We start from the raw sequence: 18436 nt of genomic DNA, 5'->3' as shown, positions 1-18436 counted from the left end.
TGTAACATGCTTGTATCTGTATCTGTTCACAACGTAAATTAGATAAGTTTGGATGTTTGGGTGATATGATGTTTGAAAATTGATTTCAGAACATTGTTAACATAGCCAGCTATTTTTCTTTATATTCTTTAAAGTCCCAGTGAACCGGAAGTTGCAATTGACTTTACTTCAGTGTTGTGAGTGACGTATTTCCAAGTGAAACAGAATATTGAATAGAGGGCAGGATTTTACTTCAGCGCACCTCCTCTCCATCTCTTGCTCATAGCAGACTTGACGGTTGGAGGGGAGTGGTTAAGCGTTTTCAATCCAAGCCGTCAAACTGACGTCATCAGAGCAGGAACACCATTCCAGAACGGAAGCAAATGTCCCATTTTTTTATTAAAGATTACCACGACAAACACATTTTTTTTCTGTGTATTAACTTGCACGGATTAATTGTTCACCACAAGACTAGAAATGTGTGCTAATAGGGTCAATTTTGATTCAATGACGACTTTAATAGCCTCTTCTATCAATTTGATATTCAAGTATTAATTTTTTTTTTATCATTACAGATAGACTTTTTGATTGCCTCCAGTTAATGAATATTGGATCAGACAAGTAAATGAAGAGAAATAAATGCATTAGTTATGTAAATGATGGTTATTTTATAATCATCCATGTATTGTTTGAAAATCTCTAGGCTTCTTTAATTAGCCAGATTAAAAACTACCATCATCAATAATCTTTATAATAAATAAAATGGGGGGTGTCTCTAGATAAAGCAATGTAGTAACTTTTATCTATATTCCTTGACTAAAAGGGAGAAGGTCCTGCATCTTTACAATTAAGAGACATTCTCACAGACTGTACTGTATATACACTCACTACCATTCATAAGTTTGGGGTCGGCAAGATTTTCTAATATTTGGTATTTTTAATATGTCTGTTATGCTCACCCTGGCTATACATTTATTTCCTCACACATACAGTAAAAAAGAGGTATATTGTGAAATGTTATTACAATTTAAAATTATTGGTTATATTTGTTTTTTATATATTTTAAAATGTAATTTATTCCTTTGATGATGGCAAAGCTGAATTTTCAGCCCGTCTTCAGTGTCACATGCTGATTTTCTGCTCAAGAAACATTTCTTATTATTATCAGTGTTGACAGACTGACCCCAAACATTTAAACAATAGTGTACTGTGTATAATTAAGGACTGGACTGTAGAGTAATAGCACAGATGTGAGTATTGAGTGGTGCTAGTCTGCATTTGTAGTAGAAATTTGCAGATTCAGACCCAGGTAGGGATGATGTAGAACTGTGAGAGATAATGAGACCTCAATCTTCTCTGGCACCATTATACCTGTGGGTCACTCCAAGGGTATTGTCCCTGCAGGAATGGCACTGTAAGTCACCTTAGATGAAAAATGACGAGTTTCAGTGTTACAAAGTGTTCATTTAGTCAATTTAACATGGGTTGCATTACGATCCTAGTTTCTGATGCATTGTTTTTGTGGGATTGTGATATTCTTATATGGAATACAGAGAAAGAGATATTTTAAGCATTAATGGTTTTGGTTTGTACTCTTGTTCTGCTGTTTGGCTTTGAATGTTGTTTTTGAGTACCAATCATTTTTGCATTATATTTTTGAGGAATATATTAATAAAATATCGCACTTTTAGCTTGGAGAAGTATTTTTTGCCTCTGCTCCCATGCACATTTGCTGTGTTCCTTCAGGAATGTCTCCAATTTCAAACACTTTTTCATTTGACTTTTAGAGAGTATTTGAACCATTTAGCAGAGCAAGAATTACACGCTATTCCCAAAAACGCCTGCCTTATTGGACATGTCTCTTCACGTTGTACTGTGGATCTCTCTCTAATATGCAGATGAGACTCAGTCATCATTAGTTATGCATCTTCAATTAGCGCTCGCCGTTGGTTTCTTTTCCAGTGTCTAAGCAATTCACTCATGCTAGCCATGATCTCGGGGCTTTTGGCAGCTTTTGAAACGGGATGTGGTGATGTGAGGCTTCTACAAATTTGCTTGTACAAAGCATCCGCCGCTCTTTATGAAATCAAGAAAAACACTTGCCTGTAAGCAATTGCTTATAAATGCTTGTAAACCTGCCTCATGAAACCTTGTCAGTAGTGTGAAATCATGTAGAATTATTATAATACAGAATTATTATTATTATTTTTACATATTCATATTCATTATTTTAAAACTACAAAAACGCACAGTACATCTTCTTTCCCTATACAGTGTTGTATTTGCAAGGTATTTGTAATGCCATCATAGACATATAGGCCCGGTTTCACAGACAGGGCTTAGATTAAGCCAGGATTTTTATTTAATTTTTTCTTTTCAATCACTGAAAACCTTTTTGAATAGTTTTAGTTTGAATTAACAATAACGTCACTATATGACTATTGATGGTTTATATTATATCTCTAGCACTTACTCAGGTGGCGTTATGAAACATAAATAAGATTTATACACTTTAATGCTATTACTGATGTCTGAAGGTCTCATGTCTTTTTATGGCCAGTCAGGCCAATTTTGATGGCTATAAAAGACCCTCAGTACAATTAATGTTATGGCTCATTGGCATATTGTACCATGTGACTCCCACATTGTAAGGGTCCTGGGCTATTATATACCACTGGTGTGTTTCATATTGACAGCCTTGTTTTCCTTTAGGACTCGTTTGTATGGAGGTATAATACCTTGAGGTGTTTGTCACATAATGACGGCCATGTCAAAAGTGACATGTCAGTACCATCATATCTGATGAAACCGATTGCAAGTTTGCTGTCCAGCAACTACTCAGATTACTGGTTTAGACCCTCATCAACATGTGAATGCAAGAAATGGTACCATGTTCCATCAGCTTTAAGACCTGTATGAATGTATTTTCAATCATTCTTTTTTTCCCCTCTTGTCGTCAGGGGGACATGTGTTAGAATTGCTGGCTCAAAATGGGAAGAGCAGGTGTTTCTCGGTGGAGCTGACCTAGTACCTCTGTTAGATGTGCTGTAACACAACTGCACAAGCTAGTTCTGCATCCTACTGGAGTTAGTCCAATCATAACATTAGCTTGTTGTATAGGTACATACTGTAGGTGGTCTTGATCTGTTTGATCACTGCTTTTTGCCACCGCTGCTGAATCTACAGCACGACAACAAAAATAATATTTTACCCAGTGTGAGTTTAATGTCTGAACTGAAGGTTGTGAGATAAAAACTATATTGCGAAATAAAGGCTAGAAAATACATCTCTCTCTATTGAGTCGTGGGCTACATGCAAAGACAAATGTAATTGTGTAAGCCTGTATATCGGTCCAATGGTGGTCTTCCAATAATACGGGTGAAGGTTTCTGCGGGTTATTGTCTTTCCTTTTACACAACACAGCAAGATTAAATGGAATATATTTTCTCATATGTATCAACTCGTTATTTCATCTGACTCCATAAATGAAAAAGTTTTAATGATATCTGGGCACCATTAAAAGTGAGCAAATGTTTGATTATCCTTTTTTAACTCTTTATTTATGTTTTACCCGCTCAGGGGTGCATTTCCCGAAAGCATCGTTAGCCAACTATGGTCGCAAGTTCCGTCGTTACCAATAGAGTTCAATGGGAATTGCGATCATAGTTGGATAACGATGCTTTCGGGAAACGCACCCCAGATTAGGAAGCTATGTCACTCAGAGGTCCTCGCGTCTTCCGCGGGTCTCACGCTCGCAATCTCGCCAGTTTTGGTCATCAAACAGAGGTAATTGCTATATACCTGAGATCGGTCACATTCACGTTTACACAATCAAAGATACTTTTGGTATAGCCCCATGGAATTGCACACACTTGAATTTAATTTAAACGTTACCTTCAGTAGAGGTCATGGCCACTATTACAGATATAAGCTGACCAACGTTACTTCTCTTATAATAGCTTTGGATTGGCCAAGCCGTGATTTCCCACGTACACTTATCTAAAGTAACATTAAATTAAAACAGAGGTAATTAGACACACCCAAATTCAGGTTGATCGAACAGCATTTTCTGTCCTAAACGGAAATAACTTGTCTCTACAAACCAAGTACACTTGAATTGATGCCAAATATTGTCACTAATCTGACGCAAACTTGCGGAAACATACGAATCCAGTTAATCTTGGGAAAACGATTTCAATTTCAATCGGTAATCTACTGATATTCCTGCCGTTCCCGGATGTCAAATGTTGAATTTTCTGTCGAATTTGAACCACTGAATTTGTGGAAGCGAATTCGGAAAGCGAAATAAAATGGACCGAAAATTGCCTGTCGAATATTATAGGTTGTATTTTTAAACAGAATGAATCTTTTGGAAGGTGAATATGGATTATTGAATTTTTAATAATGAAAATGTGTGTGAAATGTTTTGAATTGAAATATTCACAGCTTAAATATTCAACCATGTTGAATTTCAGCCCATAAAAATGCAAGCCCTAAAAATACAATGCATTAAAATGCAAGCAGGGTTAATGCAATGCATATTTTTTCAAGTAGTGCATGCAATTCAACAAGCTTTTTTGTTTCAAAAACATTTGTCATTGTTTTACTTCCATAGGGGAATCTCCTCAACCACCACCAATCACTGAATCTTTCACATAATTTACTCATTGAATCAGTCAGAGATTCATTCAGATTCATTACTGAATCACTATCTGACACACTAACTGAACTGACCGTTTTTACTTTTTCATTAATGATGTCTGTTTTGAAATGAAGCAAGTTTTGTGTACTAGTGTAATGTTGTTAAACATTACCTTTTGAGTTTTGTTTTTTAAATTAAATTATATATTGATATTTTAATTAAAAACTGAAAAAATGGATATAAAAGATAAAAATTGGACCAAAACAACTTAAAAAAATGCATTCGAGTCTCTTTTGTCCAGACCCTTATTGTTTGCATTTGTATAAACACATCCCCCGCCTTCAAAGAGGAGGTATTGGCCTTTTTGGAAGGTTACAGTCATGTAGAAGTGGTTAGCCCTGTCCGGTCCTCTCAGGATGGGCTCCTTTCACCTAAAGGACTTGTGCACATTTAAGAATTCAGCATTTTCCTTGAGGACATCACTGGGTCACATACATTTCATCTTGTCACAACGAGAGATCGGACAGGGCTCTGATAGCAGGTGTGTGTGATGAGCTGTCGTGAATACTGAATGTATTTAACATTTTGTGGATGCAGATCTACCACCCAGATCAGTCTGGCAGAATTCCGAACAGCGCCAGTGACGTCCTTGGGTTTTTCTTTTAGTGATCTCTTTCTCTTGATGACTGTAGTGGCTCTCGCTTATGCTGATAAGTTATGCTATATGTATGTGTATCAATTCTTAAAATCCCAAGATTCATTTACTTAAACTCAATACCTGCGTTTTCTTGCAATTCCTTGTGGGCTGCACATAGTACCAAAGCACAATCAGTGTAGTCTGATTCATGAACAAATTATTATTACTCTTGTGATTGTCCTTGTCCTTTATAGGTGGATGTACAGTATACATGGTATATAGACCCATTTAGTGGTGGTCATGAGGGGATAACTGAAGTGATCATGAGGTTATATCTTTTTTTTTTTTTTTTTTTTTTTTTTTTTCACATTGTTAGTAACATTTGTAAACTAATGAAATGCATTTAAAGTCAATTTAAAACTTCAGTTTTGGGTTGTTTATTATTCTGTTATATTAATGGTAGTTAAATTGCATAGTTTGGGCCTTGTTAATTTTTTTAATTAACATTTTTGTTCCGAGTTACAAGAAAGTTCCTGTATATTTACATCAAAAGCTGAAGCGGAATGGACATTATAACTGAAATATACAGGAATCAAATCAAATTGAATTGGAATGTGGGAATCAAATCAAATAGTCCTACTAGTCTTTGAATGGGAATCGATATTTAAAGCTGCAGAAGGACCCTGATTTCACCATTTAGTTCAGCTTTTTGTGCTTATCTTTTGCAGAACGATGATGCCATGCAAAAGTCCCACTTTGGTGACACCATTATCCCTCTTATCCATTATGTCATAGTTACTCTCTCTTTCTCTCTCCCACACATTTGTTCTTTCCTGACGGCCGTCTCTCTCACTCTGACAAATGGAACAATAAATGTTCGTGCCAGCCTGAGGTTTTTCCCAACAAAACAATTGCCACTCTCGTTTATTTTCTCTCTTTCTCTCACTCTCTTTCTATCCTTCTGTCTCTTTCCCGTTGATTCTCACCTTCTTGTCCTCTCCCTTCTTATCCCTGTCTCTCCATTTTTCTCTCTGTCTCCCAGGAGCTGCTTTTCAGCGTGTGTGCACTGAATGTTATCTCCACCATTGTGTGTGCTCTGGCCACTGCCGTGTGCTGTATGCAAATGGTTTCTACTGATTTACTACAGATGGTAAGTGTGATCCATACCGCAATGTGTGTGCGTCTTTCTGAGTGTGTTAATGCACATTACATTTTCCCATTACATCATAATGGAAAGATTAGACAATTAAAACAATTGAACATGTAATAGTTTAATTAGCAAAATGTCAGAAAATAGTCTATATTCATAGCCATCAAAAGAAATAAAGGCAATTTAATCAAATTTCATCAAGTGTACCTTATATTGACCTAAATATTTTTTTACATTAAGCACAGTCCAGAGCAAAATAGCACAGTGGATTTGGTGGTATACAAAAACAAATCATTAAATATATCCTCTGACTACATCAGACATGTACACCGAATGTGCCGAATCTCATACTTCAAATTAACCCTTATGTTTTCCCTAGAGAAACTAGAGACCTGATTGCCTTGTGGATTAAGGAAAAAATCAGTCTTGACATTAATGCGGATTTTTGGATCTTCCTATCCTGCACATCAGGGCAAAACCTCCCCTATAAATATGGATTGTTTTTTTTAGTTTTTTCATGTTTTGCTGGCCGAGAGTGGTCTTGAACTTTGTAAAATTAGTTGACGTTATTTAAAGTAAGGAAACCCATTGCCTTAGGAAAATTACAAAAGTCAATTTGAACCACAACTGTTTAAGTAAACTTATATTTTTCAATTTGTAGGAAAACGTTCCTACAGTTCCTTCCTAAAGTTATATGTTTCCTCACCAAGTAAAGTCAATAATTGTACTGACACCTAATGTAGTATCACCATGGATACAACATCATGCAAAAAAAAAAATAGATTTGGTTACCAATGGCATAATAAAAGTAACCTATTCGCAGGGATGTTGGTCACCCATATTCTTCAACCAAAGTGTTACAGAGATTATGTGAGTTCACATGTTATTCAGCTCTTCTCTTATGGAAATAAAACAACTTTTTTTTAAGCAATTGATGCAGGAGTCTTCATCTCATCCGGTTGTACTTCATTTTAAACATATTTTTCAAAAGTACTGTTCTATTAATTTCTTAAGCATAAGATTGAATGAGGATGAGACCCCAGACGTTACAATGCTCTGTGGAAGAGAACTGCTGATCTGTCATTGCTCACTTTCAGTTGATCTGTCTTTTTCAGCCAGCCTGTTTTATGTGAGAGAAAATAAACTTGTGGGACATAAAGTTTTAATATTCTTTAAGAGTGGGCTTTGTGCGCTTTATGGGCACTGCAGTAAATTGCACAGCCTCATGGATGGCTGCAGCAGAGGCATGGGCACAGGGAGATGAATTGAGATGACTTATATTAGCATGGCTGCGGCTCTGTGAATCGCTAGAGCAGTTGTGGGATTAGTTTCGACTCAGGGCACAGAGTGGCAAAGCGAGAAATCACCACTGTTACCAGCTGCACAGTCCATGCACAAAGACAACAGATGCCCGAGGGCAGGGATGAGGGGAAGCACTGCATGGAGCTTTTCCCGTTGCAGCTGTATTAACTGATTTCCTCATAACCTTATCATTTGTATTTTATCTCTGCATACATTGGGTGGTTGTTATTTAGAACCATGTAATGAAACGATACACATTCTGACGTTGTGAAACTTATACTGCTGCCTGAACTTATCTGTCATTTACAGTCACTGCCTCCCTTAATGATGCTTAAGATCAGAGTGATGATTTCAGTATCTTCTGATTGATGAGGCTTCACATATTCTAATATGATATCAACAGGAAAGTGCATTGTCATCATAAAAAATGCTTTAAACCTATCCTTGAACTCATAAGGAATATGGCACAAAATGAGTTACTCTTCCCATCTGAACTTTTCAACCGGCTGATTCATTACAGATCAGTGGAATGAAATTCGCCCTATCTTATGCATGACGTCCGCTACACTAGACAGAACTTTAAAAGCAATTTTTAAGGGATAGTTCACACAAAAATGAAACCGTTTACTCACCTCGTTCCAACCCTGAACTAAAAAACAATTTCTGTTGAGCTTAAAACAAGACCTTTTGAGAAATGCCTTTTTTTTTGTCTATACAATCAACATGGAGAGTAAATGATGGCGGAATTTTCATTTGTGGGTGAACAATTCCATTCATGTCTGAATGGAATTCCAACAATTCCATTCAGACAGTGTGGTCACATCCAAATCACCGTGATAACCTTTGACCCTTTCCCATAATTATGACTCTCTTCTTAATGTATTTTCTTAATCATGTGTTTTTCTATTTCTGACAACCTAAATTTTACATGGCTGATGAATATAGAGATGCACCATTATGGTATTCTCTCAAATACATAAAAAAAAGAAAAGAAAAAGATTTGGAATGATTATATCCTTGCTTTGAAGTAAAATTCTTCAGTAACACTTTACAATAAGGTTCATTAGTTAACATTAGTTAACTACCTTAGTTAACATGAATTAAGAATAAAAAATACTTCTTCAGCATTTATTAATCTTAGTTAATATTAACTTTGACATTTACCAATATGCCATTAAAATCAAAGGTTGTGTTTGTTAACATTAGTTAATACACGGTGAACTGACATGAACAAACAATGAACAGCTGTATTTTTATTAACTAACATTAACAAAGATTAATACATACTGTATTAATCATTGTTAGTTCATACATTAACTAATGTTAACTAATGAACCTTATTGTAAAGTGTTACCAATTCTTCTTTTCCTTTAATAATTCATGCATCAGAGGGTTAAATTGCATAAAATGAAACACTTTAGCCAAAAGGGACAGGGAGAGACACGGCTGTACTGTAGCTATCCTCACTGTACTACTTTTAGTCTTCTTTGTTTTGAACGCAATGAAAATTATGTAACTGTGACTTCAAAAAACACAGAATTTGTATGGTGAATGACTTCATCATCATTAGATGGTCATTAAATTCACTACCAACCAAACGTTTGGGGTCAGTTAGATTTCTTTTCATTAATACTTCATTGGGGCGCATTAAATTTATCAAAAGTGACAGTAAAGACTATTTGGTAACGCTTCCATTTACAGTACAGTACTTACGTGTACTTACAGTGTACTTACCTAGAAAGTACTGGCCAATATAAGGTAAGTACATGGGTTAGGGGTAGGTTTAGGGTTAGTAGTAGTACCTAGTTATTACCCAGTAATTATAATTACTATAATAAGTACATAGTAAGTACATGGGTAACAGGACTGTAAAAGGAAGCGTTACCGACTATTTCTATTTCAAGTAAATGCTGTTCTTTTGAATTTTCTGTTCATCAAAGAATCCTGAATAAAATGTATCATGGTTTCCACTAGTATATTATGCAGCACAACTGTTTTTAACATTGATAATAATAAGAAATGTTTCTTGAGCAGTAAATTAGCATATTAGAATGATTTCTGAAGGATCATGTGACACTGAAGACTGGAATAATGATGCTGAAAATTCAACTTGGCATTACAGGAATAAATTAGATTCTTAAAATATATCGAAATAGAAAACAGTTATTTTAAATTGTAATAATAATTCACATTATTATTGTTTTTACCTTGTTTTTGATTATATAAATGCAGCCTTGGTGAGCATAAAAGACTTCTTTCCAAAACATTAGAAAATCTTACTGACCCCAAAATTTTGAACGGTAGTGCTGCTGAGGGTCACACAAAATTAGCACTTCTAATTTTTTAAACGGTAGTGCATGTTTAACTGTTTTTTTTTGTGTGTTTTTGTTTTTATCAGTTCATGCCACACAGAGCACGTGCCCTGAGTGCTGACTGTATGACCCCTCATGGTACCATCTTACACCAGACGCTGGACTTTGACGAGTTCATCCCACCCATCCCGCCTCCTCCCTACTACCCCCCAGAGTACACCTGCACACCTGTAATGGAGGGCCAGAGGTAAACCCGCACACAAACAACATACTGATTTCCAGCTGACTTGAAATGACCTAATATTTGCACTATATCTGAGAAACATATATATCTGCAAATTCTGTACTCTGAAAAATCGAGTTTTGAGTGTTTTGAATAGATTGATTCAAAGAGATTTATGAAATTGTCCCATGGACATTTGCATGGGAATTCATACCATGTTGTATAAGTGCAGGTCTCAAGGCAAACTGCTCTGACAATCCATATTATGGAGCGGCAGAGTCCCTGGCCTGGTGTAAATCCACCATTGATTTCCCTGTCTCGCACTGTGAGACACTCTGCCCACCATCCCATCATAAAAAACGTGCTGATGAGGCTGTTTAGCCCGCGGCCACACTAATGTGTCAACAAAGCAGTAAATACATAGAGAGCAAGAGCATACATACACACTGAGTGCTTCAACGCACAATCAGTGTCAGCCTGTCAGGATGTGGTAATACACAAGAAACATATGAAAAAACACAGATTCCTCCCCTCCAATATGAAAGGGGGAGTTTGGTAATTTAAAGAATAATATATATTACTCACTGAGATGAAGAGGAAATAGTTTCATTTTCCACAGTTCCTAAATGGCCTCACATATTTTTTGCAACTTCCCACATCCAAATTTGTTGAAGCAGTGACGTAGTGTTATAATCATGTTTTACCAACATCTCTGTCCATTAGAGGGTTGCATCTGGACTTTCCACACTCTCCCTTCAGTGCTATTTATGGGGTGCCTATTAACAGCCCCGGGGCTCTATATCCATCTGAGTTGCCACCACCCTACGAATCTGTCGTGGGACAAACACCTGCCAGCCAGGTAAGAGCTGACACCTTTTCTACAATCTACTGTAATGATTAATTGGCTATTAAGGGAGCATGTTTAAAGAATATTAGTCATTTTGGGTGGCTACAAATAATTTTTATGTTCTGAAGGAGTTTCTGTGAACAACTGCAATATGTGACCTTTACTGTAATAAAACACCTTTTCATTCACAGACAGTTTCATTCGATTTTTGATGTTACAGCCACATCAGTAATGTGATTTCCATGAGTATGAGAAGGGAAATTGTACACTTAAGCTTAAAACGAAGAAAAAATCTAAATCTAAAGTTAATTGTTATAATATAGATTTTTTGGAATAACACCACATGACATTTTACAATCTAAAGTACTAACCCAAATAAAATAAATGAAGTTGTCAATTAATTTTAATTCAGAAATTAAAACATTGAATTCAGAAATGAAAACATGTTGTACGTGTGAATTGCATTTGATGTATTTTTAAATAAATGAATAGATGAGCGTCACATCAATTACTGTTTCATGACAGTTCCTGGTTTCTCATAGATTTGACTAATAGTTTGCAGGTATTTCAGTCTTAAAGCAATGCATACCACTAATTCAGCAATGTACACTCATTTGTCTGTGTAAAGCTCGGCAGTCAGAAGGTCCTCCGGTGCACTTGAGGGGCAGAAAGAAATTAATACAAGTGCCTTTGTATAATGGATTATCATTTTTTCTGGAACACATCAGCAATACAGGCAGGAATTTCATTCCATTCAAAAGAAATGGCCTTTCTTATAGTGAGAGCTGGCCCTGTTTTATGAACAATGATTTTTCATCAAATTTCACTTCTTCACCTGATGGAAGGGAACAAGAGCTCTCCTCTTTTCAAAGAGATGCACAAAGGACCACCAAACCTTTCAAATCCAGCGACTGAGCTTGTGATCACGTGTTATTTTGAAGATTTGTTTGCTACCTAAAGGAATCTGAGATTTAAAAAAGGATAAAATCCCAAGAGGTTTCCTTGATTTTAGACCTTTCTCGTGTGAAGCGATTGATAACCATCTGCAAACAAAGCAGCAGGGGCATTTCAATCATTGGAGCCCCTTTTTACCTGAAGCACAAGCCTGAGAAGCTTTGAAAGAAAAACTGCAATACTAGAGACTGGAAGAAATATTTTTAAATTGATATAGTCAGCTTTATATACAGCTACTGACTACAGCCTGCAGCTTATTTTCACATTTTTATTCAAATCCAGCTGTGCTGTCGACTTAAAGGGATACTCCACCCAAAAATGAAAATTCTGTCATCATTTACTCACCCTCAAGTTGTTGCAAACCTGTATGAGTTTCTTTCTTCTGCTGAACACAAAGGAAGATATTTTGAAGAACGATTGGAACTTTGGCACCATTGACTTCCATAGTATTTTTTTTTTTTTTTTTACTATGGAAGTCAATGGTGCCAAACAACTGTTTGGTTCCAATCGTTCTTCAAAACATCTTCCTTTGTGTTCAGCAGAAGAGAGAAACTCATACAGGGCTGCAACAACTTGAGGGGGAGTAAATGATGACAGAATTTTCATTTTTGGGTGGAGTATCCCTTTAAGCTCTCTGTATACTGGATACATTCTCTGTATAGACTTTTATGTGGTTTGGATCAATCATGTTATTTGGATTTATTTCTTTTTTTAACCACACAATGTGCAGTCATAATAATGCAGAAGTTAGAAGAGCAAATCTGATCTTGAAGAGCCCCCTGCTGGTCATAGGATGGCGTAGACATTTTAAAGCACTGCTGTGATGCCAGATGTCAGGCTGCAGCAGATTTCTCACTGCCAGATGTTTTGCTGTCTGATTCCCCTCCTTTTGCAGTTGTTTGTTGTCGTCTTCAGGTGTTAGACCGTTTTTAATCACCATCCTCTCCAGAAGGTTACACTCAAAACAGTTTGAAGCTTGTGTTTTAAACGCATAATAATTGATCAACTTGTTAAAAAATGTAAATAAAATATAGCCCTCTGTATTTTCTCTCATTCAGATCACCACCAGTCTAGAGCAACAGGTCACCGAGTCCAGTCTGTGCGAAAGGAACACCACAGCTGGCCTTAGCACTCAGGGTGAGGAGGCTGCAATGATAATACAAAGTCAGAGGTTTTCCCTTCTCTGGTGTATCTATGTAGGCTATGGGCTATTTAGAATTAGAAGGCAATCTTTGTTTAAATATACCATTACCTCCACATTAGCATATTGTATCTGTAATGTTTGATAGAACATTGGTTCACAGCTGGCTTTGCTTCAGGACATAGACTTTACTGTGGAAATAGATTTTACTCTACACTACTGTTTAAAAGTTTAGGTTTGGTAAGATTTTTAATGTTTCTGAAAGTCTCTTATTTTCCCCAGAAATATTGTAAAATATTACTTCTATTTGAATATATTTTAAAATGTGATGTATTCCTGAGATGGCAAAGCTGAATTTTTTTAACAGCCATTACTCCAGTCTTCAGTGTCACATGATCCTCCAGAAATCAAATCACATTTGAAAATAATTATTTGAAATTGTAATAATATTTCACAATATTACTGTTTTTACTCTATTTTTCATCTAATAAAAGCAGCTTTGGTGAGCATAAGGGACTCTTACTGCTGCCTAACTTTTGAACGGTAGCGTGATAATTGTCCTTTATACATTATATTATACATCTGCTGAAAAAAAACACTAATTTATCTCATTAATCAACCTTCAATTATAGTCTGTATATAAAGATGATATGGTCTCTGTTTCCACAGCCTCTGTTGATAGTGCTTCCCTTATGGTGTCCGAGACTGCAGACATCCCCGATCACAGTTGTTCCTCTGAAGACCTGTGTTCTCTAGAGGTACAGGGCTCTGATTCCTCTCCGTATGGCACTTTGCGCATCGTACCTACTGACGGCAGCTGCACAAGCCTGGAACACAGCACCCACTCTTCCCTGAGGCGTCAGACCCCTGCTCGACTGGACCGCAGCGAGTCCTCCGTCACGCACGATTCAAAGCCCCACTCTCCACAGTTGTCACCCGATGCTGTTAACGTGCCCGAGAAGGAGGAGATTACAGCCGTTAAACCCATGTCTCGCACACAGCACAGAGAACGAACCAATAAGAAGCTTACCCTTCTATTCCCTCCAAGCACTCCATCCCAATGTGCTTCCAACTCAGCAGTGACCTCCACTGCCGGTGCAGCTTCTGCCCTGACCCCCTCCATCTGCACCTCCCCGTCACCCACCGCTCAGCTGAGGGGAACCCGGCTCTGCTTCAGCGTCTGGTCTCCATCCTCCTCTTCCTCACAGCCCCATGCTACCTCTACCCTGAGCAACTCCAACCAACGTGAGCGGCCCCGCACACTCCGTGCCACCAAAGGGTATCGGAAGCTGGCAAGGATTGTGCGTTCCACTAGTGAACCCACATCCTGTACTTCCATGTCTAGAAGTACGTGAGTCTTTTTTTCTTTCTTTGATTCAGTTCGATAGGGCTTTTCACACTGAAATTGTTAAACATTCATTCTTAGGTTTTTCCATGTTTCATATTGTACATTTATAAACCCCAGGTTAACCTTTTTATTTGTGGGGTCAGTATCATTGATCGGACAAACACAGTACATGACCTATTTAGATAGCATCTTGTCTCATTCTTGCACATCTGTCAGGTATAGTATATATACACTATCATTGTAATGTTTGGGGTCAGCAATATTTTTTTTCCTAAGAAATTAGTACTTCAGCAAGGATGCATTATTGATCAAAGTGACAACAACAGACATTTATAATGTTACACGATATTTCTATTTCAAATGATTGTTGTTCTTTTGATCCTGGAAAAAAATGGTATCAAGGTTTCCACAAAAATATTAAGCAAAAGAACTTTTCTTCAACATTAATGATATTAAGAAATGTTCCTTGAGCAGCAAAACAACATATTAGAATGATTTCTGAAAGGATCATGTGACACTGAAGACTGGAGTAATGATACTGAAAATCCAGCTTTGCATCAGAGGAATAAATTACATTTTAAAATATATTAAAATAGAAAACAGTTATTTAGAAAAATAATATGGTACTGTTATTACTGTATTTTTAAACACATTTTTGAAAGTCAGCGTATTCCTGATTGTATTTGTCCCAAGTAGACATTTCGGAACTTAATAGTATTTATACTTTTTAGCTCAATTGATGTTTATCACTGACATTTAGAACCGTCATTGCTTGTTGTAGGAATAGGAAATGTATGAACTTTTCAAATTATATCATACGGCATTGTATTAAGTCATTTATAGCCCATGAGCAATCTGGAGAACTAAGCATGTGACTTGACTTGCAGGTGACCGTTGTGCTCCTGCTTCTATCCATCCACCTGAGGACTCCCCGCAGACTCCCTGTGATCAAGGTTTCACCCCACCTCTTCTGGTTTCTGTTATCCATGTAGCACAGAAGTCAAAGGATATAGTTATTCATCTCACATAAAAATGATGGTTATTAGAATAAACATACTAATTCACTGCTCTTCACAGCATGCATGGAGCTCTCTGAAAGCACCCGACAGACTTCTGCCAAACACAGCAGCCAAGGGGGCAAGAAGCAGAAGGACGGTGGAAAGGTGGACATCCAACTCAAACCTCACATCCCTCACTCAATGTCTACAGAACGGCCGCAATCTCTCGCAGACCTCAAGACTTACAAAGACACCAAAGTGCTGGTGGCCAAGTTTCTGGAGCACTCGAGCTGCAGTCTACCTCCAGAGGTCCAGCAGGTGGTCAACAGCATTAAATGTGTTATTAAATCTGATGAGAAACACATGGAGGAGGCCATATTCAGTGCCAATATCATTGATCAGGTGAATTTGACATATTTTTGTGTAAAATATGTAGTATTTTTGTATTCTTGATAATCTCACCCATAAGATAAGGAATGACTACTTTTTGCTCTAATACAGTAGTTGAACGTGAAATACAACTGAATTACATTGGGGATGTTTGTTTTGCTCATGTCCTTCACACAGTTGATGACACAGTCACGGAAGATCATGGGCAGCCCGAGGAAGAATGCTCACGAAGATCTGCATTTACAGAGCTGCGGAGCTCTGAGTTCCCCATCTTCATCCTTGCGCCGTCCACTCAGAGGATCCAGTCAGACAGATGTCCCTGCCACCCTGGGTCATCAGTCTCCACGCCAGCCTCAAAGTCTCATCAGTGTATGCAGAGAAACTACACTTTGACCCTCTGGACTACAAACACCCTTTTCCTCATAAACCTCTGAATATGTGCCAAGGCCAAGTCCTAACTCTCATCAGCAGAAAACTGTAGCTCTTGAAAAACAAACAAAATGTTAACATGGAGTTAACACTCCCTCGTAATAAAGATATTCAAAAAATACCTGCAGAGGTATATATTTTTATTTTATTGTCAGAAATTTTTTTTTTGGTTGTTGAAGTGTTGAATTTGCTACTGTGCTAAACAGGAGAAAGGGTCTGTAATGGACTGTAGAAGATGACATGGAATTACCTCTTCATGACCTCTTCAACTTTTTTTTTTTAATGAGAATTAATATTGAAATGCACAGCTTCTGCAAACATTTTGTGAAATATTGGACATACTGTACTTGGTCATTGTGTGCCACTTCAGGACAGAGACCTTTATGAAGCTGGATTATTCAACTTACCTCAGTGTGTAATTATTATTTTCAGTGTTGCAAAATAAAAATGTGTCTGTTTGTATTTTTTTTCTCTAGATTGCTATTTTAACCCCCTCATTATTTGAATTTTAGTTTAGTTTAGTTTAGTTTAGTTTAGTTTAGTTTAGTTTAGTTTAGTTTAGTTTAGTTTAACAGGGACCATGCACAACAAATGTTGTGCCAGAGTTAGCTAGATAGCTAATTTGCATCTGTGGTTCCTGGGCAAGATATTATTTGTTACATAAAATTACAGCACTCCATTACAATCCAGAAATAAATAAGAAAATATCACATTACAATAAAACCAATTACAATGTCACAATACCATAAAAAAATCTAAATGAATGATCACATGATTGATTTTTAAATGTTTAAAAATGCTAAATGATGCACACTTTCTAATAACAGGCACTGAATGCCATCTTTCTGCTGCTCTAAATGAAAAAGCCGATTGTCCAAAGACAGTTTTCTTCAATTTAACTGAACAGTCTTCTCTAACGGATGCCCTGGTTTCCATAGAATTGTCCTTACAGAAAGTCACACATTGTTTAAGAGGTGGTGGCGCAAGATCATGGATTAATTTATACATCAAACACATCTGCAAAAACTGGCTAACGTCAACAATTTATCATTTTTGATAATGCAAAGATGAAAACTCACAGCTTGTTTCATAAGCAGTTCTCCAAAAGAGTCTTGAGTGTTTATGTGCGCTTAGACTTTTTGTAATATACGCCTAACAAAGAGCAGGCTTATTTCAGGTTTATCCCTGTATGATTCTGCAGTGAAAATCCTTGTTTTTGGAGTAGGCTCAGTATGTTTGCTTTTTCTTCAGATTCCTAATCCATTCTAAGGGCCTTTGGTAAACTACACAGGGAGACTGATTTGTTACACTATATAGCAACTACTTGTTGAAATAATCTGCAGATGTGATTTACTGTGGATCTTAAATGTCAAGTATACAAGGAAATAATTTGAAGATATGTGACAATTTATAAATCCCTAAATTGCCTCTAAACACCTCGGATTGCACTTTATTGCGTCTATTGGCTTATTCAAATCAACCTCAGGCGTCAAATGAATGCATTATTTTATTTTTGATGATGAGCAACATCCCGGAATAGGTAAGCATTGCATAAATGCGACGTTTTGGCTAATGAGAATGTTCATTCTAGTACCATACACCCCACCTTCTCTTATTATTTGAGCGTCCAATAAAAATTGAACGACAGAAGCAGGTACGCCCACAGCCAATCGGATACGCCTCATGCATACGGTTGTATCCACGGATTGGTTGTTGTGACTGTCAATCACGTTCTTCTGTACACCTTACACTTAGGACGACATTATTTTTGTCTTTTTTTTTTATCAAGAAGAAGAACCTGGCAGTTAGGTCATAACGACACGATTACGAAATATTACCTTTTGCTGACGCGTTTACTTATATATAAACATACAAATACAAAGTGTTTGCGCATGCATTTTGCAGGACGGAGAAGAAAGGAGGAAGGCTGGAGTTGTGTTACAGTACTAGCGAACTCTAAAGCTAGCGCTGCATTTATAGTCTAACCTGCATGGCATTACATTTAAAGACGCGTTAAACGCATCTTTACAGTTTGTTAATATTGTTGTTTTATATCAGGTGCGTATGGTGGTGCGCGTGCATGT

At 37.0% G+C, this 18436-nt stretch overlaps 1 protein-coding gene across 1 annotated transcript in view; it reads left to right on the top strand.

The window, feature by feature from the left end:
- fam189a1 (family with sequence similarity 189 member A1) overlaps window positions 1-16814 on the top strand; it is a 106588-nt gene extending 89774 nt beyond the window's left edge. The window contains exons 4-11 of the mRNA XM_056247995.1: window positions 6301-6408; window positions 10109-10269; window positions 10969-11104; window positions 13105-13183; window positions 13857-14534; window positions 15423-15488; window positions 15613-15935; window positions 16101-16814. Of these exons, the coding sequence (XP_056103970.1) occupies window positions 6301-6408; window positions 10109-10269; window positions 10969-11104; window positions 13105-13183; window positions 13857-14534; window positions 15423-15488; window positions 15613-15935; window positions 16101-16316 (1767 nt within the window). The 3' untranslated portion in view covers window positions 16317-16814. The remainder of the gene's footprint in view (window positions 1-6300; window positions 6409-10108; window positions 10270-10968; window positions 11105-13104; window positions 13184-13856; window positions 14535-15422; window positions 15489-15612; window positions 15936-16100) is intronic.
- The last annotated feature ends 1622 nt before the right edge of the window (window positions 16815-18436 follow it).

The sequence above is a fragment of the Rhinichthys klamathensis genome, unplaced genomic scaffold (genome assembly GCF_029890125.1).
Source record: "Rhinichthys klamathensis goyatoka isolate OS25496 unplaced genomic scaffold, OSU_Roscu_1.1 h1tg000051l_1, whole genome shotgun sequence".
Taxonomy (NCBI): Eukaryota; Metazoa; Chordata; class Actinopteri; order Cypriniformes; family Leuciscidae; genus Rhinichthys; species Rhinichthys klamathensis.
Note: the sequence above shows the minus strand (reverse complement) of the source record. Positions and strands in the feature narration are given on the sequence as shown.